General features: G+C 57.6%; 5 protein-coding genes and 1 long non-coding RNA gene across 13 annotated transcripts in view; 4 read left to right on the forward strand and 2 right to left on the reverse strand.

Annotated features, from left to right (window-relative positions):
* ARHGEF18 (Rho/Rac guanine nucleotide exchange factor 18) overlaps positions 1-4,218 on the forward strand; it is a 42,026-nt gene extending 37,808 nt beyond the window's left edge. For all 7 annotated transcript variants that reach the window (XM_042887264.1, XM_042887257.1, XM_042887262.1 and 4 more), the window contains one exon: positions 61-4,218. In XM_042887264.1, the coding sequence (XP_042743198.1) occupies positions 61-221 (161 nt within the window). In that variant the 3' untranslated portion in view covers positions 222-4,218. The remainder of the gene's footprint in view (positions 1-60) is intronic.
* A 4,033-nt stretch (positions 4,219-8,251) lies between these two features.
* Positions 8,252-10,904, reverse strand: LOC122188726 (ectoderm-neural cortex protein 1-like). The gene is made up of 2 exons (XM_042887268.1): positions 10,854-10,904; positions 8,252-10,628 (listed from the first exon to the last, which is right to left on the reverse strand). Exon 2 carries the CDS (start codon positions 10,612-10,614, stop codon positions 8,845-8,847), a length of 1,770 nt encoding a protein of 589 aa, XP_042743202.1. The 5' UTR covers positions 10,615-10,628; positions 10,854-10,904; the 3' UTR covers positions 8,252-8,844.
* A 1,602-nt stretch (positions 10,905-12,506) lies between these two features.
* PEX11G (peroxisomal biogenesis factor 11 gamma) lies at positions 12,507-14,607 on the reverse strand. Its single transcript, XM_042887227.1, has 5 exons — positions 14,542-14,607; positions 14,275-14,463; positions 14,005-14,183; positions 13,882-13,932; positions 12,507-13,610 (listed from the first exon to the last, which is right to left on the reverse strand). The coding sequence occupies exons 1-5, from the start codon at positions 14,605-14,607 to the stop codon at positions 13,382-13,384; spliced, it is 714 nt and encodes a 237-aa protein (XP_042743161.1). The 3' UTR covers positions 12,507-13,381.
* Positions 14,608-14,691: 84 nt separating this feature from the next.
* Positions 14,692-19,488, forward strand: TEX45 (testis expressed 45). Its single transcript, XM_042887223.1, is given in 10 exon segments — positions 14,692-15,063; positions 15,066-15,222; positions 15,662-15,765; positions 15,931-16,025; positions 16,116-16,231; positions 16,477-16,595; positions 16,804-17,005; positions 17,891-17,976; positions 18,102-18,272; positions 19,389-19,488. Coding segments are annotated over 10 exon segments (1,488 nt in total). The 3' UTR covers positions 19,455-19,488.
* A 194-nt stretch (positions 19,489-19,682) lies between these two features.
* On the forward strand, positions 19,683-25,816 carry ARRDC2 (arrestin domain containing 2). 2 transcript variants are annotated; one of them, XM_042887225.1, is made up of 8 exons: positions 19,683-20,131; positions 23,166-23,232; positions 23,343-23,490; positions 23,731-23,833; positions 24,002-24,258; positions 24,459-24,618; positions 24,732-24,883; positions 24,961-25,816. In XM_042887225.1, the coding sequence occupies exons 1-8, from the start codon at positions 19,867-19,869 to the stop codon at positions 25,012-25,014; spliced, it is 1,206 nt and encodes a 401-aa protein (XP_042743159.1). In that variant the 5' UTR covers positions 19,683-19,866; the 3' UTR covers positions 25,015-25,816. The 2 variants fall into 2 exon arrangements, with proteins under 2 accessions (XP_042743159.1, XP_042743158.1); XM_042887224.1 differs by lacking the exon at positions 19,683-20,131 and adding an exon at positions 22,590-22,913.
* Positions 20,234-20,782, forward strand: LOC122188704. The gene is made up of 2 exons (XR_006181631.1): positions 20,234-20,319; positions 20,421-20,782. It is a non-coding gene; the product is annotated as an uncharacterized LOC122188704 (long non-coding RNA).
* Positions 25,817-27,480: the final 1,664 nt, after the last annotated feature.

Consider the following 27,480-nt stretch of genomic DNA (forward strand, 5'->3'; position numbering starts at 1 on the left):
TGTGCCAGGAGCTCTGTGCAGTGCCAGCAGTCTGTCTTCCTTTTCTCTCTTCCCCTGCAGAAATACATGGCTCTGCAGATGGTCAGCCAGAAGCACTTTCCTCTGCCTCCCCAAACCTGTTCAAACCCAGTACTGCTCACGCTCAGACCCTGGTGACCTCACAGCCAACTCTTTTAAACATGCAAGATGATACCAGCAAAGAAGATGTAATTTTTTTCTAACTGTTTCCATTTAAAGATGACTCTTCTCACGTACTGTTTCAAGAACTCAGGCTCCGGTGTTCAATGTGACAGAGACTCGACATGGGTGTCTTTTTATTCCTGCCTCATTAATACTAGCAAGGACCAGCCCAGCGTTGTAGTTTTGCTTTGCTGGCTTCTTTGCCAGCAGCTCAAAATGAGGGCACAATGGTAATGATTTGCTTTTAAATTCTCAGACCATGGAAACGTGTTGATGCGTGGCATGGGTATGTAAGTTCAGAGCATGGTAAGATGCTGCCATTTACTGCAATTTGCTCTCTTCGGTGTATTTACACTCTTTGTGAGCACCATCTTGTAAATTGTTGTGGTTGATGTTGAATCTTTCAGATCTGTATGTAAAGATTTTAATTGTAAGCCTCCAGATGGCTGAGATTTTTTAAAATCCATATTCCCAGGTGCAAGGTTGCTCTCGTGGGTTAAGCCAACTCTCTGTTAAGTAGCTGAGTAGCAAAGCAGTCTCTGTGGAGCCACACGTGATGAACGTTGTGATACCAACTCACAGAGGCCAGGCTGGCATCTGTTTCTTTACTTGCCCCGGTGGAGTTGCACACTCAGTGGTAGGAAAGGCAAGGTAAGCTTCTGAACAGCCTTCAGGGTTCAAGAGCTCCACCTGCTTGTGGATGAGGAGAGCTGGACGTGTGAGAGCACAGCAGAATGAAGAGTTGGACTAAATGCAAATGTTGGGCCGTCAGCCTGTGCCAGGACATCAGGCAGCTCTCCATGTCAGTGGGGGCAGTACAGATTCCTCAGCAGAACTATGAATTGGTTCAGAAGGAACTGCAGAGATGTTCCTTGCTGGAAGGTGTGTAAGAAGTGTTTGAACGCAGTAACTGTTTTGTTTCATCCCAAGTCTTCTGCATCTTTTGTTTGTCTGCTGAATTCCTTGGACTTTACTCCAAATACCATAAGATAACAAAGCTGCTGTTACTGCAGAGATTTCTCTGCAGCAGTTTAAGAAATGAAGGGAATATAAACTGTTTGGGTTTCAAAAAAGAACAAGTGCTATTAGCTGAACCTCTTGGTTTGGCTGCTTACAGCTGAACCAGCTTTTGATACCTCTTGTGAAATGGGTCAGTTCTTAATCTTGGAATGGTAGCGTTAACAGAGCCCTGCTCAAAAGGCATTATTTCTTTGTAGGAGTTTGCACAGTCATTTGTGTTCTGTCACTTTACTCTGCATCTCAGTTCTTCGTTACTTCATTACCTGAGGACACGTATTGCAGTGTGTCCACATGTATTGCACACAGGGGAAATGGTTTAGAGGGGTTTAGTACAGGATTACAGAAACTGCTCTCAGAGCCTAAAAGCACAGGTTAACATCTTCCTGGTGTCACCAGACTGCTGATACCCCACTGCCCCAACTAATTGTTCCTGCTAACGAGGGCATGCCTTGCCTTGGTTCTGAAGTGGTGCTTGGTGAGAGCTGAGCCTTGCAGAGCTTCACACGTTGCTCATGTTGGATTTGCAGAAAACTGCATGGCAACGTAATCATCCTTCCATTGCTGTAATGCTGTTTGATGGTTAGAACATGCTAACGTTGTTTTTGCATTCCTGAAACCTGGGTTGAAACAGTGGGAATATCTTCAAGTCAGTGTAACCTGCCACTGATTCAGCAGCTCTGCAGGAGAGATTCTTCAGCTGGAGGATGCAGAGGCTGCCATCATCTCTGGTACCCGAGTAATTTCTTCTGTAAACACACAGCAGAGCAGCAGGGATGTGCAGCGTGTTCCCTCGGTGCTGTGGTTTGGGCCACTCCTGGACAAAACCCCCATTGCCTCACATTAGCAGTTTGTTTGGAGCCTTAACCTAAAGCTGAGTTGGATCGGTGGGCAAAACCACCTCAGCTGAGGAGGGAGGCCTCTGCTTAGCAATTTGAAAACAGTTTTTAGAAACGTGTATTTGGTTTAATTTGGTGCCTGTCCTCATGTGTGGCAGAGAGCCCTGTGCATCAAAGATCCATTTGGAAACTTTTCTCCTTCCTCCATGCGGTGAATTAAGTCAGGTTTGGACAGTGCAATCTGGAGAACAGAATCTGCAGTGAGATTGCATTTATTTCAATGTCATGACTGAAATAAAACTATCTGAACGTTGTCAGCAGTGCTGCACCGAGTTACAGCTCTTAGCAAACGAGCACCTGACCCTGACAGGCTGGCTGTTGGTCCGGCACCCTGGGTGCTCCTTGGGATGTTGGCCTTCAGTCTGTAACAAACCTGAAGCCATCTGTGGTCCCTGGCTGCAGTTCGTTCTGTGAAAGCCACATTCACCACAAGCAGAGATTCATCACCTCAGAATCAGCCCCATATGAGGGGTTCGTGTGATTTCCTGTGCAGCACCCAGCGTGGAGGAGGCGTCAGTGTCACTGCTGTGCCCAGAGCGTGCTGCCATGGTGGTAAATGCTGAGGGCAGGGGGTGAAGTATTTCCTCTGAGTGAAGAATGAGGCTTCACTTCTGTCAAACTGCATCTGTGGAGCTGCTGTTACATCCCTGCAACTGAATGCACTGCCCTGGGATTCCCCTCAAATCTCACTTGCAGAAAAAGGGTTTTTCTGAGCAGGTAATATTGCAGAACGCTGGGTGCCCTGCTGCTGGCTGTGAGTAACCTCGTTTCCACTGACTTTGGGTCACTTCAGGTAAGAGTTTCCTTTGGCGTGACGTCAGAGGAGCAGGCAGCTCAGAGCTCTGTGCCTCCTGGTCGAGGTGCCCAGCAGGAGCTGTGTGCTGTCGCAGCCCTCGCGTTGTCCTGGCTGAGCGCAGTGGTGGTGCAGGGCAGGACTTCAACCCTGGTGCAGAGGATGCTTCCTCCTTCCCTCCTCTTCGGACAGCTGTCACTTTGTGCTTCAGACCGAGGGCCCCTCCGTACCCACTGGTACTGAGAAATCTATATTGGAAATGCCTTCAAGTCTTTACCTGCAGTGGCCGTCGGCTGTCCTGCAAATGGAGGTCACTGATGGCTTCCCAGGGTGAGGCAGAAGCAGCCCCATTTCTAGAGAACGGTGTTCCTGCAGAGCTGGGAGCCGTCCTGTCTGTGAGCAGCGCTCAGAGGAGCCGAATGCACGGCGCTGAGCCCCTGCTGTGCTCATTGGCAGTGAAGGCAGGCACTCAGGCTGGGGGAGCTGTGAGGCACACTGCTGGCTTTGCTTCTGCTTCCAATCCTGCAGAAGCCCTGCAGTGCTGTCGCTGTGCTGTGTCCCCATGCTGGGGAGCAGGAGCAGTTTTGTTGCCTTGCCCAGCAGTGCTCACATTTACACAGGGAAGGATAATGCAGATGCCGGGTTCCACGCCTGCTGTTCCAGCCTGAAGTCTCTGCATCATCTGGTGGTGCTGTGATGCTTTGTGCTCTGATTTGGAGAGGGCCCCCCTTCCTTCCGAGGCCGGACCAACGCCGTGCAATGGGGCTGGGATTCACCATCAGCTCGTGGTGCTGCTCTGCAGCTCTGCGTTGTGCCACGTTTATGAATCAGCTTCTTGATATTTTTGTACTGAGAGAGATTGGAGCGCTTGAGGAAAGCTCTGCAGGCCCCATTTCTGTTTGTAGGTGGGAGGAGATGTGGGGGGGCAGGGGGTCCTGGGGGCACTGCTGTGTGCTTTGCTGGGAGCTGCCAGTTCCCCCAATGCTGTTCAGTTTTGCCCTGGTTCCTGGGCCCACCTTGCACTGAAAGCATTGAATAAACCATCACAGTTCGTGGTTGATCGGCCGTTTGGTTGGGGTGTAAACTTTGTAAATAGTTCATTCGGTGTTGAGCCTGTGGCAGCCAAGTCTTTTAGTCTTATTTGTAAAGATGATGGATAAATGTTAATGTTGTGCTGAATTGTGCACTCCTGGTTAATTGAACACTTCATCCTAGCGCACCAAATGATGATTTTTACAATGACTGCAATGTTTCTCCACTGAAGGATTTCAAAGCTGCAATAGGACTGAAAACAACTTCTAGCAATAAAAAAAAAAAACAAAAAGTAAACAAGTGAGCTGCCTCTGTATGTGAGCATGGGGGGAGAGGCGTGTTTACAATTCTGTGATTCTGTAATTAACCGGTGTTTTGTGCGTGAACCAAAGATTAAATCTCATTCCTTTTCTATCCTGGACAGAAATCACTGTAGGAGCACGGATGGAGCACAGAGGAGAGGTGGGAGACGGATATGAATAACTGCAGCCTTCCTCAGTGAGGTGAGAGCCCTGGGGAGAAATCAGCTGATCTCAGAATGCTGCACTCAGCATGCAGGCAGCGTCAGCTCCGCCAAGTTGCTTATATTAGCACGGAGCTGCTTTGCAGGGCGCCGGCCAGAGACGTGCCTGGCTCTGTCCCAGCCGGTATCGGTTCCATTTGGAAGGAGTGTAATGAAAATAGAAACTTTCTCCGTGCTGCCTGTGCCAGTTTGGCAGCTCGCTGTGCCATCCTGGAGGCAGCAGGCTGTGCGTCCTGGCAGCTGTGAGCTCGTGGCAGACCTGCAGGCTCACCTGGACAGCGAGATCAGAGCACTCATAAAGCAGGGAGGCAAAGGGAGAACGAGGAGAGCTGCTCTCCAAGGAAAAGGTGTCATTTTGGATCGTTAAAATCCAGTGCTGTGGCCACTACTGAGGAAAAGCCTCGGCCGTGCCTGGATGTCGGTGCAGGGGATGCTTCTGAGCTGCCTTGTGCAGGGATAAGGCTTTGTGTGCACCAGAGCATCCTTGGAGGGATTGGGTTCCTCGTGTGCAGCACTCAGGAGAAGAATCTGCACTTCGTGGTCTCTGTGCTGCAGATCTCTGTTCTATGGCAAATGCTGCAGCTCAGCAGGGCAGGTGTGGATCTTGGGCAGAGCTCGCATCTGTTGGAAGCTCAGTGCTGTGTGTCTCAGTGCTGCTCTGCTCCTGCAGCAGGTCGGCATTCCTTTGGTGCTCTCACCCTGACGCTGCTGCTGCTCAGCTCTGATGCCCGGTTTTCACAGTGAAGGTGTGACTTCGGGATGCAGCACCGTGCAGAGCTCAGCCCGGAATGCCGGCAGCTCCGCCCTGCTTTGTCTCGTTCAGATCTGCAGCTAATTAACCCGAAACCCAAACCGCATTCTTTCTGTTTAGATGAATCACTCTGGGGCCATAGGCAATGACCAGCTTGATGCTGAACCTCCTCTTTCATGTGGCTGAGACGCTGCAGATGGTTCCCATACGTGCATCTGAGATCCATTGCAGCCCAGATGCTGGAGGACAAACACCCACAAAGGAGATTGGCTCCGTGCTGTGCTCTGACAGCAGCAGTGTGCTGTTTTCTGTCTTTCCTCAGCCACGTGACTCGAATCCAGTCTGATTTCTCATCCCAGCAATGGGGCCCAGGGCTGGCAGCAGAGGGATGTCAGCCCATCCTTGTCTGATGCTTACGTTGCTTTGCTTTGCTGCTTCTTGGCCCATGGGATCTGGCAGAGGATCAAAGCCAAAGCCCTCTTAGAGCTGGCAGTGTTGGAGTGTGAGATGCATGTGTGCTCCCTGGCTGTGGTGCAGCGTTGCATGCACAGGAGCCTCGAGCACAGCAGGGATTGCTTTGTTACAGGGGTGTGAGTGCACAGGACTGTGAAAAAATCCCACTGATGGGTGCAGCATTGGTGTCCCTTTCCCACATCAGAGCAGCGGTGAGTTTGCGTTCACTGCATGGAATGCATGAAGTCATCCCAGAGCACAAACAGCACAAACAGCACGGCGTCGTGAGGGCTGAAGTCACCTCAGCTGGCAGCACTGACGTGCAGCTCCTTTGGGGAGCTCGGACAGCTGAGTGCTGGTGCCCCTCCGTTCAAACATCCAGAATGTCCAAATTCTCTGAGAGCCACACTGTGGTGCGCTCGGTTTGTAGGGCTCTGGCTGTGGTTTGTGCCAAGATGCCCATCTGTTACCTCTTCCAGACATGGCTGTAGGTGGAGGTCTGACTCCTGCAGCTGGAGAGGTGCAGCCACAAAGCAGGAGAGGCCCAGGTTTGAGCCAGGTTTAGATTCTAAATGGGTTACATCAATTCAGCACGATTTTTGTCCTGGTAACAAAACCAACCTCTAAACTCACTTCACTTGCAGCCCCATCAGCCTACATTTTCTCACCCTGGCACTGCAGCAGTGATCGGATTAACGCATGGAAATGTCAGACTGGGAAAACAGGTCTGTGCTGTGCAGAGCTGCACCAGGGGAAGGAGTCTGGTTTTCCCCAGAAACTGGGAACTGCTTCCTACCAGGGGAGGTAGGGGGAGCGGGGCTGTGTGCCAGCTGGTGGAGGCAGGGATGGAGGCAGGGATGGAGGCAATGAGGCTCTTGCAATCTTCGTGGCAGCTGCCGCAGAGCAGCCCAGGTGTGCTGCAGGAGCTGCTGCTCCCTGAGAAGCGCTTTGCTGGCAGCGCAGTCTGAGACGAGAAAACGATTCGCAGACGCTCGCAAAGCCCCCAGCAGAAGGGCTGCTCCGAGCGGCCCCAGCGCTGCGGAGTGCGGCTCTGCTGGATCCCAGCGCCGGGACGGGGAGGGAGAGACCTGCGGCTCCGAGCAGCTCCGTCCCCGCTGCAAAAACCGGATGTGGTTGGGAGCCGCCGTTTATGGCTCGGCAGAATAAATAAAGCAGCTGCAGCTCAAAGGGCCGGCAGCGAAAGCTCAGCTCCGCTGTGTTGCTGGGCAAAATCGGACTTTGTCCGACCCTCAGGAGTAGCTGCAGCTGTAATAAAGGTGAGGCAGCTCCCGGCCCGCTGACAGGAAGGAGCTGCTTCCTGCTCCCAGCTCTGCTCTCTGCCTCTCCCCCATCCCGCGCCGCGATGCCGGCAGCTGCCGTGCGCTGCGCCCGGCCGGCCTCGCAGGGCGCTGTGCGGGCTGCTGCACAAAAAACTCCCTTTGGGATTTGCGCAGAGCGGAGGGGAAGCACAGCAGCGGAGAAGGGGGAAAAGTGCCGACCTGGGGCTGCAAAGGGCAGAGGCGGCAGAGAGCAGGATGGAAATGAAGTCATTTTATCTTCAGCCACCGCAAACGGGGCGGCTCTCTTCCTTCCAGTCCTGCCAGTTCTTGCCTATACGAGCAGCTGGGAACGGTCGTGACATTGATTTATTCAACTCCGGAACTGAATAATTGCTCACACCCAAACCGTGCTTCTGTGGTGAGACATCTGGTTGCGCCCTCGGTGCCATTTCCTCCGCCTCGTCCCTCCCCCCTCCCCGCAGCGGTGCCTTCCTGCTGCGCAGCCTGGGAAGCAGCGGCTCTTTTCTGGCAGCGAGGAAACAGCTCTGCTGTAGCACCAGGCAAGGGCAGAGAACAGCTTCAACTTCGGCACTGGGAACAGGTTTGTGTGTCCTACAACGCAGGAAGGCAGCGTGAGCTCTGAGCTTCCCCGTGTCACAAAGACGCAGAGAGAGCGGAGCCGTGCCCAGGGGCCGGGCTGCAACAGGGGACGATGCTCACAACTTCCGCCAACCCAAAAATGTGGGCTGGGAGGAATTACGGCTTCAGCACACAGAACAGCACGGGACAGAGCGGGATTCATTCAGGTTTATTGAGGCAGCTCCAGGCTGAGTAATAAACACACACAACTGCTGTATAAAAAATGCGCAGAAGCAGCCCGTGGGCAAAGTGCTGTCACGTGCTACGACATTACAGGCAACTGCATCTGGTGCTGACTGCGTTCCAAGTCGCAGGCAGCCCGGAGCTGCCAGTTGCTCAAGAGCTTCCTTTGTCTTTCCCAGTAAAGACCACTTAAAAGAGTGAAAGAAAGAAGTAGAAAAGAATCGCCTGGGTTCTGGGCGGAGAACGTGAGGATGGAACCCGGTCCCCTGTCACCACCCCCAGCCCTGGAGCGCTCCTCAGCTCTTGCAGTCGGCAGAGAATTCTGTGCCTGTGGAACGATGCTCGCTCCCCTCTGCAGCCCGGAATCTTCTGTAGGTGTTACAGAATATTTAATTACACCACTTGGTGCGAGCAGCAGATCTCTTCTAAGGGGAAAAAGCAAACAAAGACACTGCAGGGATCTGTGATTCACCGGCATCTTTTCTCCCTGCAGCGTCTAGAAGAGTTTAATTCTGGTCACAAGTTTTTAAGAAGTTAATTGCTGCGTAGCAGGAAAGAAATGGCACAGAGGGGACGCCAGAGAATAATTAGAAGTGGATAAACCCTGTGTTTATATGTAGACAGGGCTTGTCTTACAAAGGCAATTACCGACCGTTCTGGGACTGAAACCCCAGCTATAATCTTATTCTGGCACCGGCCCTCAGCCCTCACGTCCCACAGGACATTTGGGTGCCACCAGCAGATTAACTGTGGCACCAGGACGAGGAAGCAGTGCTAAAAGCAGCCGCCGTCTCCCTGTGGGTTCCCCCAGCACTGGGCTCAGACAGCTTTCTGCACCAGGACACCCAATCCTGTCCACAGCGAGCATTCCCCAAAATCTTTGCATAGGCCGAGACTCAGTGGAAGGACGAGGATGCCAGGTTCAGCGTCGCGTTATTTATACTCGCCTTCCCGCAGCATTTGAGCTCCAGCCTCGAAGCTCGTGGCCAGAGCCGATGCTTCTGGGAGAGCCGCAGGAGCGCAGCGCAGCCCTTCGGGGCTCAGCCTCACACAGCACAGCTCCAGAGCAGCTCCGGGCCGACACAAGCCATTCTTCAGGCAGACAGGTACTTCCAGGTGCTGACGAAGGCGGTGGGGATGAGGGAGTAAGGCACCGTGGTGACGCTGCTCCAGGTGTCGGATGAGGGATCGTAGCAGTCCAAGGTTTTGCAGCGCTGCGCCCCGCAGTACCCCCCCACCACGTACAGCCTGTTGCCCGACGTGACGGCGCGGCAGCTGATGCGCTTCGCCGTCACGTCCCCAAACTTGGACCACTGGAAGGTGTCGCTGTGGAAGCGGTAAGCGGAGCTGGCAGAGAACTCCGTGTCCCCCCCGATGACGATGACATGGCTGCCCACCACCGCCGCCGCCGTGTATCGCCAGGGCTGCGGGCAGCTGCAGGGCACCGTCCAGCGGTTCTGGCAGGGATCGAAGCACTGCACCTTGGGCAGCTTCTCCTGGTTGGTGCTGGTGCCGCCGAAAACAAACAGCTTCTTCTTGGCCCCCACCACGGCAGCGTTGCTGACGCCTTCCCGGAGAGGGGCCACCAAGGACCACTTGTCCAACTGGGGGTCGTAATGCTCCACTTGCTTGAGAGACACGGAGGGAGAGGCCGGGAAGGCCCCGCTCACTGCTGTGTGCCCTCCCACCACGTACAGGCAGTGGTCCAGTTCCGCGGAGCCGTGGCCGAACCGCGCCACCAGCATGGGAGCAGCCTTGGCCCACTCGTCGTGCAGCGTGTCGTACACCCAGACGTCCCTGGAAGCGCCGTGCTCGGAGCCCTTCCCACCCGTGATGTACACTTTGCAGCCGATGGCGCAGGCGCTGCACTCCTTGCGAGGGCTCGGGATGTCGGCGCGGGGAATGATCTCACGGGTTTTGTGGTCCAGCACGTAGATCTTATCACACACGAAGGTCTGGCCGCCGAGCAGCAGCAGGGCCTGGCTGACCTTGCGGGGCCGGGCGCAGCACCCCGTCACCACGCCATCGTTCTGCAGGATCTTCATTTTGCACCGCACGGCGTCGGCCACGATCTCCTCCCCCAGCTTGTGGCTGATCACCAGCTTCTCGCAGGCCACCTGTTTGCGCAGGTAGGACTCGGGCAGAAGGGCCAGGCGCACGGAGCGCAGCAGCTCGGGCAGAACCTCGTGCCGCCGGGGCAGATCGTACCGGATCCAGCCCATAACAGCTTCGTACACCAGGGTCTCGTCCTCCACCTCCAGCTCTTCGCTCTCCACCAGCTCCAGCAGTTTCTCTTTGGGCAGCCGGAGGAAGTCTTCGGTCTTGCAGAGGGAGGTGAAGTTGGCCAACGCCATCCTCCAGGACAGCTCCAGCAGCCGCTCACAGCAGTGCGCATCGGACAGCAGCAGCATGTTCAGGCAGTTCCCAGGGTAGAGGTTCTTCTCCAGGAAGTCGGCCGAAGCGTCCCGAATATCCTGGAACTGCAGCATGTCCCCAGCCTCCAGCAGGGACTCAGCGTTCTCCTCGTTGATCAGCACCCGGGCCGAGTAGGCGTAGTCCAGCAGCAGCTCCAGCACCTCGGGATGCAGGGAATCGTGGAAGTTGACTTCTGCGTCCCTGCTCTCCTTCAGGCCGCCGCTGAACATGGCGTCGAAGTAGCGGCTGCAGGCGGCCAGCACGGCACGGTGGCAGTGGAAGGTGCGGTTCCCCGCCCGCAGCACCACGTCGGTGAAGAGGTGCCTCTTGCGGAGCAGGTTCAGGTGGGTGAGGAGGCTGTCGGCGTGGCCCGGCTTGTGGAAGAGGTGGATGTTCATGGAGCCCGAACTCGAGCGGGATTTCCGGTTCTCGTGGCTGCTGACGGACATCGCGGCGAGCTGCTCTGCGTGGGAACGCCGGAGGGTCAGCGGGGAACGCTCGGACACTACCGAGGGACCCGCGGGGCCGCGGCGGAGGGCCGTGAGGGAGCCGGCGGGGTGAGCGCGGAGCCCGACGGTAAGGGCACGGACCCAGCCGCTACCGAGCGGTCCGGGAAGGAGCACGGCGCAAGACGCGGAGGTGACGGGTGCTCCCCGCGCTCCTCCCGCCCCGCAGCCCCACGCCTTACCGAGGCTCAGCTCCGAGACGGGACCGGACCGGACGGGACGCGCTCCCCGCTTCGCTCTGCCGCCGCACTCCGCCGCCGCGTGGCCGCCCCGGCGCTGGCCCCGCCCCCCGGCCGGCCAGCCAATCGGCGGCCGCGGCGCTCTCGGGCCGTTCTTTGTGAATGGGAGCCGAAGGCCGCCCGTGCGCATGCGCCGCTCATTAACCCCTTCCCTGCCGGCGGCGGCGGCCCCCACGTGCGCTGCGATCCGGCCGGCAGCGCTCCCCACCCGCAGCCGAACGCTCCTCCTGGGCACGGCACCCCTCCCTTCCACAGAAGGGAGCCGGAGCCCGTAGGGGAGCGGCACGCCAGATCTGACGCTCGTAAAGCCCGGTCTCGGCTTTGTTCGTTGAGTCACCGTGCTATAAAGGGGCCGTAAAGCGGGAGCCGCGGTTCTGAGCTGCTATCAGCAGCTCGCTGCAAAGCCCACGCTATCTGTTAATGCCTTTTCACATCTCGGCTTGCTGACAGAGTGAGGTCACGGCCGGAACAATCTGTCCCTGCTCAGCAAATGTTTTCCTGCATGGAGCAAAGCAAGAGCTGAGCAGAGCAGCAACGAGCAGCGGCTGCTTCCCACGGAGGAGCAGCTGCTCTCTCACAAGATCTCATGCAAAACAGCGTCAGCTGAGCCGGCGGTCAGCAGCAGCCACCACGAGGGAGCTGAAAGCGGGCAAGTTTGGGACCAAACCCTCCGAGTTCAAACAGCTCCAGACCCAAAACCCTCCTGCGCTTTCCCGTCTGCGACTGGAAATTGCTTGAGGAGAAAATGCGTAACGCAAGGGTGCTTAAGCCAGCTGATAGCATCCTTTGTCTTTGTTTAAAGCGTGATTTAGTTTTATTGCTTCTGCATCAGAGGTTTACACAGGTACAGCTTGTTTTGAATCACTACAGCTACACCTTGCCCCGCGCTGAGCAGGGCAGCCTGTCCCAAAGGGGTGGTTCAGCAAAAAGGTGCTCGTTAAGGAAAAAAAAACTTGTTAAAAATCAATACTCAGCTGCAATAGCTGGTGCCAGTTGAGGACAGGACTGGGCAGCAGCTGCAGCTGTATCAGATGTTCCAGCTGCCTGAGACTGCAGAAAACACGAATCCTTTGCAGACAGAAGCTGCCAGTGCTCCAAGCGGCGCTGCGTGCAGCTGCTCCCGGATCAGCCACCAAACTGTGAGCAAAAGCAGCACTGCTTCCTGTGCAGCGGCAGGGCGAAGGTCCAGTAAAACAGCCAGCCAAGGCAGCAAGGACAGGGCAAAGGGTAGAGAGCACCAACGCCTTGTTATGGGCCCAGCACAGAGGCAGGAGGCAGCTTCTGCTCTTTGTTACATGCACACAAAAGCCAAACAGCCCAGCGAGGTGAGCCACGTGGCAATGCAGGACACAACGCTGCTCAGATGGAGCACCACTGCTTCCAAAAGACCCATCTCTGCAAAAACCTCCAGCAGTCAGGTGCTCTGAATCATTCCACTTGAAGGAAGATGGGTAACAGATGGTCTCTGCCTGCCCGTGGGTGCTGCAGCAGCACAGCACCAATGTCTTCCGTTGCCTGGAAACAGTTTGGGGCTTTCTGAAGCCAGATAAATGACGTTTGTCCACTTATCAGAAGTAATGATGACCCAAGGCCGCCTTTGAAGCATTTCTCACATTTATTATTGGCACCGTTTAAAAATATGATTGTAAAACTCACTCGTGCATTGGTTTCACCAGTTATTTCAAAAATGATCAACAACATTTTTTCCTTTTTTTCTTTTCTAAGCCAGTCGGCTCTCGCAGAGCTCGGTGGAACAGCTCCACCCGGTGGCCTTCCACAAAGGCACAGCCCGAGCCTCAGAGCACCTTTTGGCTTGTTCTGGTTTCTCCTCGGGTAGAAAAGCTGGAAGAAAGCTTGGCAAGGCACTGCATACAGCTGCTGCTATTTCCCCTATCGCCTCTGAAGAAATGCAGCAGTCACAAGGAGCTGCCACCCACCAGCCTCCCTCTGCCACCCGCTCCTGCCTGTGTTTGGGGTATCAGCTGCTGTGGGCTCAGACACCAAAACCTCTGACAGAGAAACTTCCACCATCAAGGTCAGCTCTGTGGCTCAGGGAAGCATCAGGTGCTGGGCCTGGAGCTGGAACTCACCGAATCCATCCTCTGGAAGTTCTGAGTCAAACAATCACGGCCGTTTCTCCAAACACTTTGTGCTCTTTTACACGAGAGCGGGGGCTGGGGGGTTCCAGCTGTCTTTTGAAGTACAGGAAGGCTGGAAGCGACCACAACCTTTTTTTCCTCTGTTATCAATCCTATCAGATTCTGATTTTCAGAGGATTCACCCAAAAGATTTCTATGAATAAAATCTGTCAGCCATAAGTAACCCTCTCTGTAACAGAGCTCTGATTACACTCTCAATTACAGGATTCATGGAATTAGAATCATTGGCATCCAGGAAAGTTAACATCCAGCCTGCCTCATTAAATACCTTCTTACCACATTAAACTTGGGTTTTAGAAGCTTAATTATAGCTCACGCAGCTCCAGAACTGCTCTTTCCAGATGCCTGGTAGATACCAATCAGGGAGGAGATGGTCCCCAGGAGCCCCACTAACCACGGAGGGAACCGTCCGGCCCACAGGAACCCTGGTGGCAGCCAATGGATCGCATTGCAGAGATCTGCCAAGTTACTGACGATGCTCAGAACTTCAGCCTTCACTTGGGCTCGCATTTTCTGTTGACTCTGTGGTGAAGGCGGAGCACTGGAAACAAACATAATATTAGTGATGGTGTACTGTACCTGGAGGTGTTTAAGGCCGGGGTGGATGGGGCCCTGGGCGATGTGATCTAATAGCTGTAACCGTGCCTGAGGCAGGGGGCTGGAACCTGATGAGCTCTGAGGTCCCTTCCAGCCCAAGCCTGTGATCCTACGATCTTATCATCCTACAATTCCGTGCAATTACAGCTCACGAACAAGAATAAATAAAAATATTCAGGTGATAGCAGGTGTAGAAGCAGGGAGAGGAATCATACCGCTTCTGCTGCTTCAGCTTCCTTCTTAACCGGAACAGGATTCTCAGGGATCTGGAAAGGAAGCAAACTGAAGTCACTGCTGCAGAGCAGCGGCGGGGATCCGAGCCGAGGGCTGGCACTCACCGCAGGGTGCCCAGCACCAGCGAGAGCCCCCAGAGCGCCGTGCTGGCCGCCCACCAGCGCCGGGAGCGGCCGCGGATGACGCCGTTGTCGGCCGCCCAGGCGACGTGCTCGCAGGGGTAGTAGAGCTGGTCGGCCACGTTGCGGAGCACCGACAGCCCTCGCACCAGCGCGTCCTCGTCCTGCGGGGAGCACACGGACACGGACATGGACGCGCCCTGATGCCCGCGGCCCGGCGGCCTCCTCCCGCCGCGCCCCGCGGCCCGCGCTCACCTTGGGCCCCAGCCCGTAGGCGCGACTGTGGCTGAGCATGGCCAAGTCGTCCAGCAGGCGCAGGACGGTGCGGCAGGAGCTCAGCTGGGCCGACACGGCCAGGAGGCTCCCGGGCAGCCCCTCGGCGGGGCTCCGCGTCCCGGCCAGCGCGCCGCCCGCCAGCTGGCAGCCATAAGACAGAGCGCGGACCTGCGGAGAATGGCCGGTGAGGGACAGAGCCGCAGGGCCGCCGCAGGGCCGCCGCAGGGCCGCCCCGCCCGCACTCACCGCGCGGTCCCGGCCGCGGTACGACTCGAGCGCCGCCACCAGCGCGCCCAGCGCCCCCGCCGCCATAGCAACGCCCCCGTGCCGGGCCGCCGCGCGAGGCATGCCGGGAGGGCGGCGCCGTCGCCACGGTGACGCGGCCTACGCGCGGGGATGGCGGCCCGGACCCCGATCCCGGCTCGTCTCGCGGCCGTTCCGTTCCCGTGGGTCTCCCACCCGCAGCCGGGCGCTGCCCGCGGCGGCCCCCGGGACGACGGTCGGCCATTTTCTCACCTTCAGTTCCCCCCTTACTGGGGGCATCGCAGGCCGACGCCGGCTGAGCCGCCCCGCAGCGGGGCCGTGTTGGGGCGGAGCGGGGCCGAGGGCGGCGGGCGCTGCTCGGAGACGCGCCTGGCGTTCCCGGAGCGGCCCCTGCGGCAGCGCAGCCCCGGCTTCGCCCCGGCGCCGTGCGTCCGAATGCACGCAGACCCCCGCGTTCGCATCTGCTCCTCGGCGATGAAGGACAGCTTCCCCTGCCCCGAAGCCCCCCCCCCCCGCAGCCCGCCCTTCCCAGAGCGCAGCAGAGCAGCGACGGAGTTCTTTGTGGAGACAGGGAGAAAATCGGGCTCCCTCCGTCAGTGCACAGCACCTCGTATCCAGCGCACGAGGTCCGCCCCGCTGCCAGGGCGCGTCACTCCCACAGCGGTGAGAGCTCCGGCGTCAGAGGCTGCCGGGATCCCCAGCACGGGCTGGCGGTGGCCGGGCTCAGAACCACGCTGCCAACCATTAAAGCCGCGTGGATGTTCTGCCTTCTCGTTTTATGACTGAATAAATCAACCCGATGCTCATAAAACGGCTTCAGCCAAGGGCGCCAAGCGTTCCCAGCAAACATCTCCGCTTGCAGTCCCTCAGGTGCTGCTGTTCTCACATAAAAGCTGCACTGCTTCTGATGCACCACATCCACGTTCTGCAGTTTTAATCTGGCGTTAAGTGCTCTGCCATTCAACGGTGCTGAATCAATTTGGGAGCAGCTGTCTTGAGAGTATAGCTTTAATCTCAGTCATGTTTCCTTACAAGTGTAAATAGAGCTGTGTTGTATTGTTTTGTTTTAAATAACACCAGTTCCCCTTCTGGCCGTTTGCAGGATGTGCTCCCATTATTAAAGGGGATGGACGGCCCTATTACCACACTTCTCATCAAACGCAGTTTAAAGGTGAACACGGTCCACCTGCAAAGCCAAGTGAGAAGGTAACAACATGAATTTGGGGATGACCAAGGCACGGTTTTCAGCACACTGCCATGTTGAATTCTGTCCTGTGCAACTGAAAAAACAGCAGATGGAAAGATAGAGGTGGGGAACAAAGGGATCATGCTTTGAGCAGCAGTTTCATAGCTCTGTTTGCTTCCCTTCAGCACAAATCTCGTATTAAATTTGGGGATCCCAGAAGCAGTGGATCTACGAGCGAGCAGAAGTATGCCTACACTGCCCTGGGCAAAAGGGAGCACAGGTATTCAGCAGGATAGGCTGACAGCATCCCAGCAGCTGCTCCTTCTGATGAGCATTGCTATTTAAGCAGCTCAGATCTGTTATCTTGCAGATTCTATGACAAGGAACGCGCTGCCTTCCAGATCCACCACACAAACATACGGCCAGGGGATGGTTGCACCAGGTTCTCCACCTCGATGTCAGAGCTCTTTCCAGTACATAATGCAGGTAAGGTGATGCAAAGACAACATGCAGACCTCTGCTAAGGTTTATAACCAGCTGAACGGCGTTTTTTATCACTTGGCCTTAATAATACAGACAAAAGGTGTAATACATGACTATCATACGTATGTGAATTTCTGTTTTTAACATTTTATTGTTATTACATACTCAGTGCCAGTATCCTCACAGTGGGGTTCAGTTTCATTCCTAGCAGGTTGAACAGCTACATCCTTCACTCTCGCCTTTGCCAGAGCCTGTAGCTATTGCCTGTCTGAACAAAAACACTTCATCCATCCCCAGAGGTGATGAAGACCCAGAGAGAAATCGTGCACTGGCAAGAATTACCACGATGCAGCTCTTCTACCCAGAGGTCTGTTCCCATCCTTGCTGTGTGGGTGTTTACCTGGAGGACAGGCTCTCTGCTTTTAAGCACTTTCTTAGGCCTCTGTTGTCCATTCTCCCCTTTCCATGCTGGCTGGCAACACGAGCCTCTGGGCTGCATGGGGGTGTGATGTGACACAGGGCACCTTTCCCAGCTCCAGCCTACTTCTGTTACAGCCAGCCATTGTGTTCTGTAGGCTGGCAGGTGGAACTTCCCACCGAAGCCTGACTTGCTGCTGCAGAAACATGGAAGCAATGTCTGCTTAGGAGATGACCTTTCAGGCTCCTGTTTCTTCAGCACAACACAGCACTCAGACTATCAGCCACCACTGCAGCCCCAGAGGGTGACAGGAAACAGCAAGAGCCACCGTGACAGCCACATCCCCTTCTGCTACCACAGTAAGGTTGCTCAGGCTGTCCTGGTGCTGGAGGAAGCCTGCAAGGTTCTCCTGGGTCTGTGCAAGGAAAAGCAGTGCCTGGTGCTCTGGGAAAGGAAGCAGCTCAAATATCTTGGGTTGAAGGTGGCAGGCAGGCATGGGTGCAGCTTCAGTGTCATTAGGAAAACAAAGCCAGTACTTTGAAATCGGGCAGAACAGCCACGCTCAGCCCCCTGCTGCACAGGGCAACTGCTCATTTCAGGCACTTTCACCTCCCCAGGTGACATCTCACTTCTTTGTCACTGCAGTCAGTCGCTCTTATTGTGTAGGAATTGTTAGCAGGTTCAGGTGGTGGCATGAATGTTTTCTGGGACACAAACCAGAGGCTTGACCTTTCTCCCTTGCTGTATTTGTTTTCTGAATTTACTTTGTATTTGGGGGAGGATTTGAATTAAAAGCTGTGCTTTTGCAACCTCAGGAAGAGATGCAGTTTGAGCTGGTCGTGGGAGGCATTAAAATCCTCCTCTGGCACTGTTCCTGATGGCCAACAGCCTGCATCTGAGCGAGGTCCCTTCGTGCTGTGTGTGTTTTTAAGACATTTGCTTTAGATGCGGAGCAGATAGCAGTCAAAACTGCCCTTGTCACTGCCTTCATACCCAGCATGTGGAATGATATTCCCATGTCTTCCACGTGAATTTCTTCATTTACCTCCTCAGTGAGAGCTGTCAGTCTGCAGCTGTTTGCTGGGCAAAGGTTTGCCCTGCAGGGCTGACTGCAAAGTCTGTCTTTGCCTCTCATTAATGGAGCGTCTGCAGATCTGTGACTGCAAAACAAACTGCAAAGCTTTTCTGACGTGTCCTCCCAATTTACTGGCTTGAATTGTCTTTTGACTGCAACCTGTGAACAGGTGAAAATCCCATCACCACCACCCAGGCTACGCTGGTGCCACACAGACAGCAGAAGCAACGGCTCTCTGAAGAAGTGCTACAGCAGGTACAGCGTTAACAGGCCAGCATTCACCGTGGGCAGGTTTGGGAAGAGGGATTATGCAAAGCAAAGCTGCAGCCACCCCGTGAAGTTCATGTTCCACCCATGCCCACGTGCTGCTCTCTCCTCAGATGAAATGCTCACACCTGGTGCTGCCCTGGAAGCAGCAGAATTTCTTCAGTACCGAGCAGAAGGATGAGTTCACACCCAAGCACAGAGACACAGCAGAAATCCAAGCAGCAAACTGCCACGTGAGCTGCATCCCGCTGGGGACCCTGAAAGAATATTGCTCCCAGGGAAAGGTGCTCTTTACACCGTGATGCTCCCCCTTTTCCCTGCTTGCCCAGAACTTCCTGCAACATCAACTGCCTGTGTTGTGTTACCCAGCTGTTCTGCTGCTGCCGGTCTGGCCCTGCTCCTGGCCCAGCTGTGTGTTATTACAGTGAACATTCATTTCAAGAGTTGAATGAGGACACGAAGTGTTGTGACAGCAATAAACACCAGGGGATTGGTCCAAAGACACGGGTGACAGCTCTCTGGAGCTGCAGGATCCACGCAGTGCCTCCAGGCGGGTGCAGGGCAGGAGGGAGCGGGGGAAGCTCAGGGGAAGGGCGAGAGATCAGAAGCGTCAGGGCTGCGTGTGGGCTGGAATATTCCCGTGTTATCTGTTTGGATTTTGGTGTCAAGGCCTGAAACCAAAGGTCAGTGAACAGGAGGGCGGAGAAGCAGCGCTCTCAGCTTATGATGAGCGGGGCTGTTTTCCTAGCAACAAGCAGAGTATTTCTGTTGAGTTGATAAACTCCTGGGGATTCCCTGAATGCTGAGCTTGCACTAACTCTGGTGGGGATGCAGGCATTTTAAAGGGAGGCCAAGTGAGCAGCTCCAGCTGCTGCCTTGTCACAGCTGCCATTTCACGAGCTCTTCTCAGCCTTTTGGTGCAGATGGATTTGATTCACGTGCGCTGTGAGCCAGCAGTGCAGTATTAGAACAGGCTTGCTAATTCATTTCCAATTGCTGCAGTCTGTATGTGAGCAGTGGCCCACAAACTCCCCATGCTTTCCTCTTGAGATTTGACATTACATCTCTTGGGAAAGGGCTGCTCTTTGTCCCACGTGTACTTGAAAGAAGCCGTACTCAAGCCTTGCAGATTCCCACAGCTGCTCCTCACGGTGTCATTTGCTGGCATTTTGCAAACACCGAGATTCAAACGTATAGATTGCTTCACTGGGTGTAGTAACAGGGACTTGCACACGCTGCAGGTCTGTCCCATATTTTTAATGACCATAAGTTGGCATTGCTACCTGTTGTGCTACTGCAGAAACAGCCACTGTTCCCTGGGGTTAAATGCTGAGCACCAGCTTTTGGTGGTGAGCTGCTGCTGGGGGTGGGCTGCAGTTGTTTGCTTTCTTTTCACGTAGATCCTGTTGCAATTTCAGACACAGAAAGTTCTGCTGGCTTTTGGGGAAAGGATCATTGCTTTCTAAGCCCCCCTCCAACCACTCACAGAAATGCCTCAGGACTGCCTGATTTGGGAAGGCCAAACAGACCCCACAGTGTAAAACCAGCACAACACTCCTCCCTGCAGACGGAGCCACCAGCACGTACCCACGGCACACCAACAGCGGCTGCGGCTCGGAGATAAGACGAAGTGACGTTACTCCTCCTTTGCTTTAAAAGCCCCGTCGCTGACCTCCTCAGCTCCCCTTGGCACCGCACCCGCCTCGCACGCACGGCCAACACTGAAGCATCACCACAAAGCAGAGTCTGAGCCCCACCTGGGGAGCCTGCAGGGCTGGGGGCAGGGGCAGAGAGGGGATTTCGGTGCAGCCTTTGCTCTTCCTTCCCTCCCCTGGAGGGCCGCACGTCAGAGCCGCAGGGCAAAGCGGGCCAGCAGCAATGCAACCGCCGGGGCGCGTGCGGAGCTTGGCGGTGGAGCTGGAGGACGGGAGAGCGTGGGGAGCCTACGGCAGCGGGGAGCTGCTGCACGGCCGCGTGCGGCTGGAGCTGCGCGGTGCCCTGCGCCTGCGGGCGTTGGAGGTTTGTGCTCGCGGGCGTGCGATCGTGCACTGGTTGGAGAGCCGCAGCGTGGGGCTCAACATCGTCTACCACGACTACACCGCCTTCCAGACCTTCCTGAACCGCCGCCGCCAGCTCATCCCCGGTAAGGCTGGGGCTGGGGAGCGGCTCTGTGCCGCCGTGCGGTCGGGACCCCGCGGGCTGCAGGCCCCACTCTGGGCACATCTCCGCCCTCCTCGCGCCGGTGCCATCTGCAAGCAGGGTTCTGCCTCTTGACCTCTACCGAGGGTTGCTGCGAGGCTGCCTGCGGACTCGAGGCTGGTGAACACAAAGGTTTGTGGCTTTTGTTCTGTTTGCGCAGGGAAGTGCAAACACGGGGTCTGTTCACAAGTGTGGAAAGAGCACTTAGGAGCTCGGTAAATATTTGTTTTCAGTTTTCTGGTGCTGGAGCCACATGTCCGGCTGGTGTGTTGCTTGGATCTGCAGCGTGAGGAGAAGGCACTTGAGTTATTTGTGTAGTTGGGATGAAATGATCCAGAGCCCAGTGACATGGGACATGTCAGCTGTCCACCTGCTCGTTAACTCTGCCTCACAGACAGCGACACCGCTGCAGCCGCTGTGCCACCATCGTTGCTGCCATGGGGTTTCCCTGACTCTGAAATCCACGAGGGCATTTCACTGTCCAGAGGCAGAGCCTCGCTGCCGGTGGAGGGGTCACATGGGAGCTGCCTGCCTGGAGCTGCTTGTCTCCAGCCTGCACTGTAGGGCCATACACTTTTTCGAGATGACTGCCTTACCACCTTGTTCTGAACATCTTCATTACTATGGAGCTCCTGTCTTTTCGGCGGCGGCCTTTCTCTGCTGTGCCTACAGGTGGCCCCACGGCAGCTGCAGGCGTGCATCTCATCCCATAACAATTCAGGATAGGGCTGCCTGGAGGAGGGCTTTCAGCCAAGGGCTGGGGAGTCACCGGCCCTGCGCTCTTGCAGCATGGAGCTGGCGGCTGTGCGGGGAGCAGGGAGCCCTGTGGGTGCCATTGCATCACCTGCACACTGCTTCCTTCTCTGCTTTGTGGGGGACACGGGTCTGTGATCACAGCAGTGATGTGGGCTGGGAGAAGCGCTGCTCTGCAGCCACAACTGCTCCCATGTGTCCGTCCTGCCGGGTCCTGTTCTGTGCCTCTGCCACCAGCAGCACAGAGAGGGGCTGGGGAAAATATGCTGTCGTCTGGGGGTCCCACGACTGCTCCCTCATTGCTTCCTGATGAGTTGGGCTACGTTTGGAAAATGCAGAGTTTGCCATGGCAACGCAGCAGCGAGCCGGGTGGAGATAAGTGTGCTGTGCTGCGCTCACTGGGTTTATCTGCAGCTCCCTGGCAGAGCAGTGAGCATGGGACTCTGCTGTGCTCCCAAACAGAAGCCATGGAGAAGTGCTCAGGGCCATCGCAGGCAGAGCATGCGAGCAGGAAGGAAGGGACAGCAGGGTTTCATGGGCAAAGGCGAGGCCCTGGGTGCACCCACATGGGGTGCTGGGAGGGGTCCCACGGCACTCTGCGAGCAGTGCCCCTTCTGTCCCAGCCGGGGGGGCTGCGGCCGGCCCGGTGCGCACAGCTGAGGCCGGGGCTGGGTTCGGGCTCCCAAAATGCCGGGGTGGCACCGTGGCCGCAGAGCTCCGTGGGTCCCCAAGGCACGGGGAATGGGGGGGGGGGGGGGCTGCAGCCGTGGGTGAGGCTGAGTCACCGCGGGGGCCGCCCGCAGCTTTCCCGGAGCTCTGCTGTGCCAGGACGCGCCTCGCTTCCTTCTTCCCACCGCCGCCGCGCTCCCTTGCAGCGTTTGCAATGATTCATATTTGCTCACGGCAGCAAACGGTCACGTAAAGATAACGAAGCACGGCTCCTGCCCTCGCACTGCGGACCCGCAGCTCCCCACCGCCGGGCTTTGACCCCAACTGCACGGCAGCGATGCTGGGCGCAGAGCGAGGCCCCGTGGGTGAGATTTGTCACAAACACAGCGCAGGGCGGCGCAGAGCCGCCATTCGCCTGGTTAAACGGCCCGGGGGGGACGCGTTGCTCACCGCGCATTGCACAAACTGAACGGGAGCCAGTTCTTCATTTCTTAGAAACGAGCGGAGCCGCGGCCCCGAGCAGCTTTCCCCGCATCACCACTCGGCCCGGCCCAGCGCCGCGAGCCGCCCGCAGCCAGCTGCGATCCTGCGAACGGCTGCGGGAGGGGCGCGGGGTCCCCGCACGCGCAGCGCTGCGGGCGCGGGGCGAGCAGAGCCGTGGGGCGTCGGGATCCCGGCGGGGACGGGAGGGGGGTCGCGGAGGGGTGCGGCTTCCGCCCCGAGGGGCTCATCCTGGGGTGCGCACCCCCATCTCGTGGGGTCCCCACCGCACCGCCACGGGGGTGAGCGGGTCCCGAGGCTCCGCAGCGACGGGCACCGGACGGCTGCAGGTCCGAGAAAGCCCTGGGAGTGGGGGGAGGGGGGCCGTACCGCCCGCACATGCTCGTTGCGTTGTTTTGCGGCGCCTGCCGGGGCCGCCCTGTCCCGTCCCGTCCCGCCCCGCCGGGGCCGCCCCCGGGGCGCGCCGGGCACTTAAAGCGGCGCTGGGCGGCGGCGGGGCGAGTTGTTGGAGCCGCCATCTCTCGCCATGCTGTTCGATCGCCTCAAGCGCTTCCTGATCGTGCTGGAGGGCGCGGAGCGGGGATCGCCGGCCGCCTTCAGCCCGGGGCAGGCGGTGGTGGGGCGCGTGGTGCTGGAGCTGGCGGGGGCCGCGCGCTGCGGGGCGCTCCGGTTGCGGGCGCTCGGAGCCGCCCGCGTCCACTGGACCGAATCGCGCAGCGCCGGTTCCAGCACCGCCTACACGCAGAGCTACAGCGATCAGGTGGAGTTCCTCAGCCACCGCGACACGCTGCTGGCGCCGCCAGGTACGGCTGCGGGCTCCGAGCCCCCCGCGCGCCCCCGGCCCGGCACCCCGCACCCGGTGGGGATCCCCGCGCCGTGCCTCCCCCGGCCGGGTGGGCTGCGGGACTCCGTGCTGAGCGGGGTGGGGTTGCGGGGCGCGGTGGCGGTTTGGCGGTGCGGCCCCGGCAGAAGAATCCCGTCCCCTTCGTGTGCTCCATCCCGGTGCGGAGCCCCGCGGGTGGGAGATAATCACCCTCCGTCTGTTCTGCCCACAGATAACGGCGAAGTCACCGTCCTGCAGGCAGGAAGGCACGAGTTCCCCTTCACCTTCCAGCTCCCAGAGTAAGTTCATGGTTTCCTTAACACAGAGGGGAAGAGCCGCTGCTGGGAGCACAGCACCTCCACCACAAACCTGCCGGCAGAGCCCTCAGAGTCACTCTTTCTCATTCCAGGACCCTGGCGACGTCCTTCGAGGGCAAACACGGCAGCGTGCGCTACTGGGTGAAGGCCAAGCTGCACCGGCCCTGGGCCACGGTGAAAAAGGTGAAGAAGGAGTTCACCGTCATCGAACCCATCGACATCAACACCCCTGCGCTGCTGGTGAGCCCCCGTGCCCGAGCAGAGCTTGTCAGGGGTGCGCCATGCGGTGGGGATGGGCACCAGGAGTGCAGAGGCTGCTGCACCTCCTGCTTTTTGGAGCTGGAATGCATTGCAACAGCATCTTGCATAAGGCTCCTAGGAGCCTGTGCTGCTCCCCAGCAGGTTGGCTGTGCCAGGGAAGCGCTTGCCTTGTGTTTTATTGTTCCTTTCTGAGCAGCCTCTGCCTGTCCCTTTTTTCAGGCTCCTCAGGCGGGTGCTAAGGAGAAACTCGCCCGCGCCTGGTACTGCAATCGTGGCCAGGTCTCAGTGACTGCCAAGATTGACCGCAAAGGCTACACCCCCGGTGAGCACCTCCCTCGGGCACCCAGGGTGAACTTTGGCCGGAGGGGACTTGGGGTCACCTGCTCGTCCCCGCCGTGCCAACGGGCAGATGAACCCCCGGTGACCCCCGTGCAGGAATTCCTCGGGGCAGGACTGGGCTCCGTCTGCAACATGTGCATCTGCTCGGCAGGTGAGGTCATCCCTATCTTTGCTGAGATTGACAACTGCACCAACCGGGCGGTGGTGCCCAAAGCAGCCATCATTCAGACTCAGACTTTCATCGCTCGGGGCACCAAGAAGCAGAAGAAGTCAGTGGTGACCAGCATCGTCGGGGACTCCATCGCTGCGGGGAAGCGCGAGGTGTGGCACGGGCGGGCGCTGAAGATCCCTCCGGTGGGGCCGTCCATCCTGCAGTGCCGCATCATCCAAGTGGAATATGCCCTGAAGGTGAGGGGTGCGTGGGGACCGCGGTGGGGCTCAGCTCTCTCCCAAAGCTGTGCTTGTCAAGGTTGGTGCTCTGTGCCATGTCTTGTGCTGAGCATCTCCCTGCGTGTCCCACTGCAAGAATTCCCTTCTTCCCTTCACCCGGGCAAGCTCTGCCCCTCTGTGGGAGTAACGCAACAGCTGAGTTCCCCCACTGTCTGCAGGTCTGTGTGGATATTCCTGGCACATCCAAGCTGCTCCTGGAGCTGCCGCTCGTCATCGGGACGATCCCACTGCATCCGTTTGGCAGCCGCACGTCCAGCGTCAGCAGTCAGTACAGCATCACCCTGGACTGGCTGAGCAGCATCCCCGAGCAGCCTGAAGGTGAGCAGAGGCCAGGGCACGTTTTCAGCCTCGACAAGTCAGGGAATGGCACGCTTGAAGCCGCTTCAGCTGCACGTTCCCCATTCCTCGACGCTTTTCTTTCTTCTCTTCAGCCCCCCCCGATTACTCAGCGGTGGTGCCCAGCCCCACAGCCGAGCAGAGCCTGGCCCCGCCGTGCCGCAGCGAGCTCGGGGCTGTTCTGGAAGGGCCCTTCTTCGCCTACATCCAGGAGTTCCGCTTCCGACCGCCTCCGCTCTACTCTGAGGTGAGGAGCCGTGCGGGTGGTGCGGGGTGATGCACCCACTGCTGCCGGGGGTCCTGACTCTGGGTTTGGCGTTGCAGATCGACCCGAACCCACCTTCAGACGGCATCCGCCCGCGCTGCATGACCTGCTGAGCAGTGCTGATGGCATCGTGACCGTTGGGCTGCAGTCAGAGCGCCCGCAGGATGGCAGTGGGCGCGTGGCGGCCGTGAGAACGCTGAGCCCCCACCACAGGCACTGCCCTGTGGGGTCTGAAGGGCTGGAACCGCCCCAGCGTTTTGGGGTTCAGATGGAGCTGGGATGGTGCTCCTCTATGTGTGCTCCAGCACCTCCTGCTGTGGAGAGCTTTGAGCTCAGAGGTGTTGCAGGGAATCCAGAGAATGTTTAAATCCTGTGCTGGGTTTGGACCCCGCGGTGCTGCGGGTGCAGCTCTGCTGCTGCAGTTGCTTCTCCAGAACTGCAGTTTCCTAAGGAGAAAACTGGCCGGGTGAGGCAGACTGTGCTGCTGGTGAGCACGGCTGGGAGCCGGGAGCTGCTGCAGGGGTGGCTGGAGCCGCCTGGCAGCTGGGTGGGGGCAGCAGAGCCCCCCGTGGCCAACATTGGGGCTGTGTAATTCCCAAAGCAGCAGAGATCTGCGGTGTTGTTTTGGTGCTGCTCTTGCAGGGTGGCACAGACGTGGCCCCTCACAGTGCTTTGTTGGCCAAGGAAACAAGAAAAAAAAGCTGGAGTGGGTCCTCCAGGGCAGCCACAAGAGACTGTGCGTTCCCCCCGACCCCTGCGCAGAGCCCCAGCCCCGGTGCTGGGCATTGCTCAGAGGATTTTCTATTGTTTGTATCAGTGACCACTTTTATATCGACCACTCTTTGTCTCTGACGTTACTCTTTTCGTACAACTTCAGTTGGGGTGATTTCTCTGAAATAAATTTCTTTTAACCAACTGCAGCTCTCAGCTTTTGCATTTGGAGTCATGCTGGGTGCGTGCCCCAGTGCTGCTTCCCCTTTCCCAGAGCTCAGCAGAGCGCTGCTCTGCTATGTGCCACTGTTCCTCTTCCATGTGGCCTCATCCCCTTCCCACCCCCATGGCAGCACCCGTCGGGTTCTGCAGTGCTGATGTTCCCCGTCGTGCAGCTCCTGCGCCCGCTGTGCTCACAGTGAGCTTCGGGTTTGCTGCACTTCTGCACCCCGTGTCTGCTGAGCACAGCAGATCTCAGAGGGTCTGAAGTGGGGCTGAGTTCCACAGTGTCCTCCAGGGCTGTGCTGTGACAAACACTGCTGCTGGAATGTGACTTTTCCCCCTGGTTTCGTTTGTTTTTCTTCTTTTTTTGTTTGTTTTCCTTTTTGTGTGTGTGTGTGTGTTTTTCTTCTTTATGTTTCTCTTCTGTTTGGGTTTTCATTTCCTTTCTTGCTTTTTGGACCTTGCTCAGTGTTCAGACCTGCACCCCATGCCAGCGCTGCCACGCAGGACCCACAGGTGCTCCATGCACCCTTACCCAAACTTCCCTTTGCTTTGCCTCCCCTCGGGACAAGGATGGAGATGCTTCATGGTGATGTTGCTTGCAGATGCACACCCCCGGTGCTCTGCTTCTCCCTGAAGCCATCTTTCCAGTAACTCTTCTTGTAACAGCCTCAGGGCTTCCTTGGAAAGCCGCAGCGATGGCTTTACCAGTCCTCCAGTCCCGGAAGGGCTAAAAATACCCCCAGGGACAGAGCTGGCATCCCCTGCTCTGCAGCCTCGGCTCCAAAGCCCTTCTCCCGCAGCCCAGAGCCTCCGTGCTGCCGTCTGTCTGCTGCGTCCCCGCTCTGCTCCGGTGCCACTTGCAGAAGGCCACGGCATGCTGTGCACCCATGGGTGGCCCTGAGCCGCCGCATCCTTCCCCGGGTCGGGTGCCCCCCCCCCCCCCCCCCCCCTCGTGCCGGCGGCGGCGCTGGCAGGGACAGAATGTGCTCCGAGAGCTGCGGATTAACAGCGCGGGCATCCATCCAGCTCCGGGAAAACAGCTCTTCCTCCACCACCTCCCAGCTGTGCGTGTTGGGAGCCACGTGGTGGGAGCTCCAGCGTGGATGGGGTCGGACAGCTGGGATACGGCTGGGTTTGCACCCTGATGGGTGCGAGCCTGCGAGAGACAGGGCCAGCAGTGGGACTGCCCCCCCCCCCCGCTCCCCCAACCCCATCATTACCTCCATTATTTTCACTGTTTTTGCTCCAGTGCTGCAAAATCTGATCCCTGGGGACCCCTTCACGTGGGGACACCGGAGCCACTGCTGCCCACCTAAACAGAGGCGCAGCCCTGCTCACACCGCCCTTCGTGGGGGATTTGGGGAATCCCTGTGTGGGTTGGACAGGAACGACTGCTCCTCCTGCAGCGCTCCGGGGCTTCGGCTGCCCGCAGTGGGGAGAGATCGCACAGAGCCAGCGCTGCGTTCTGCACAGAGGGAGGCCTGGAGCGGACGGACGGACAGACGGGCGCACAGCGCCTCCGAGGGTCTGCTGGTGTGTGCTGTGTGTCACAACCCCGGCAGGAAAGCAGCCCCTCTTGTGGACAATGGAAAATTTTTACGGCTTTTGACTTTTGTCCAATGATTTCAGAGCAGGGAAGCGGC

Source organism: Lagopus leucura, unplaced genomic scaffold (assembly GCF_019238085.1).
Source record: "Lagopus leucura isolate 7727_CA_CO unplaced genomic scaffold, USGS_WTPT01 Super-Scaffold_100076, whole genome shotgun sequence".
NCBI lineage: Eukaryota > Metazoa > Chordata > Aves > Galliformes > Phasianidae > Lagopus > Lagopus leucura.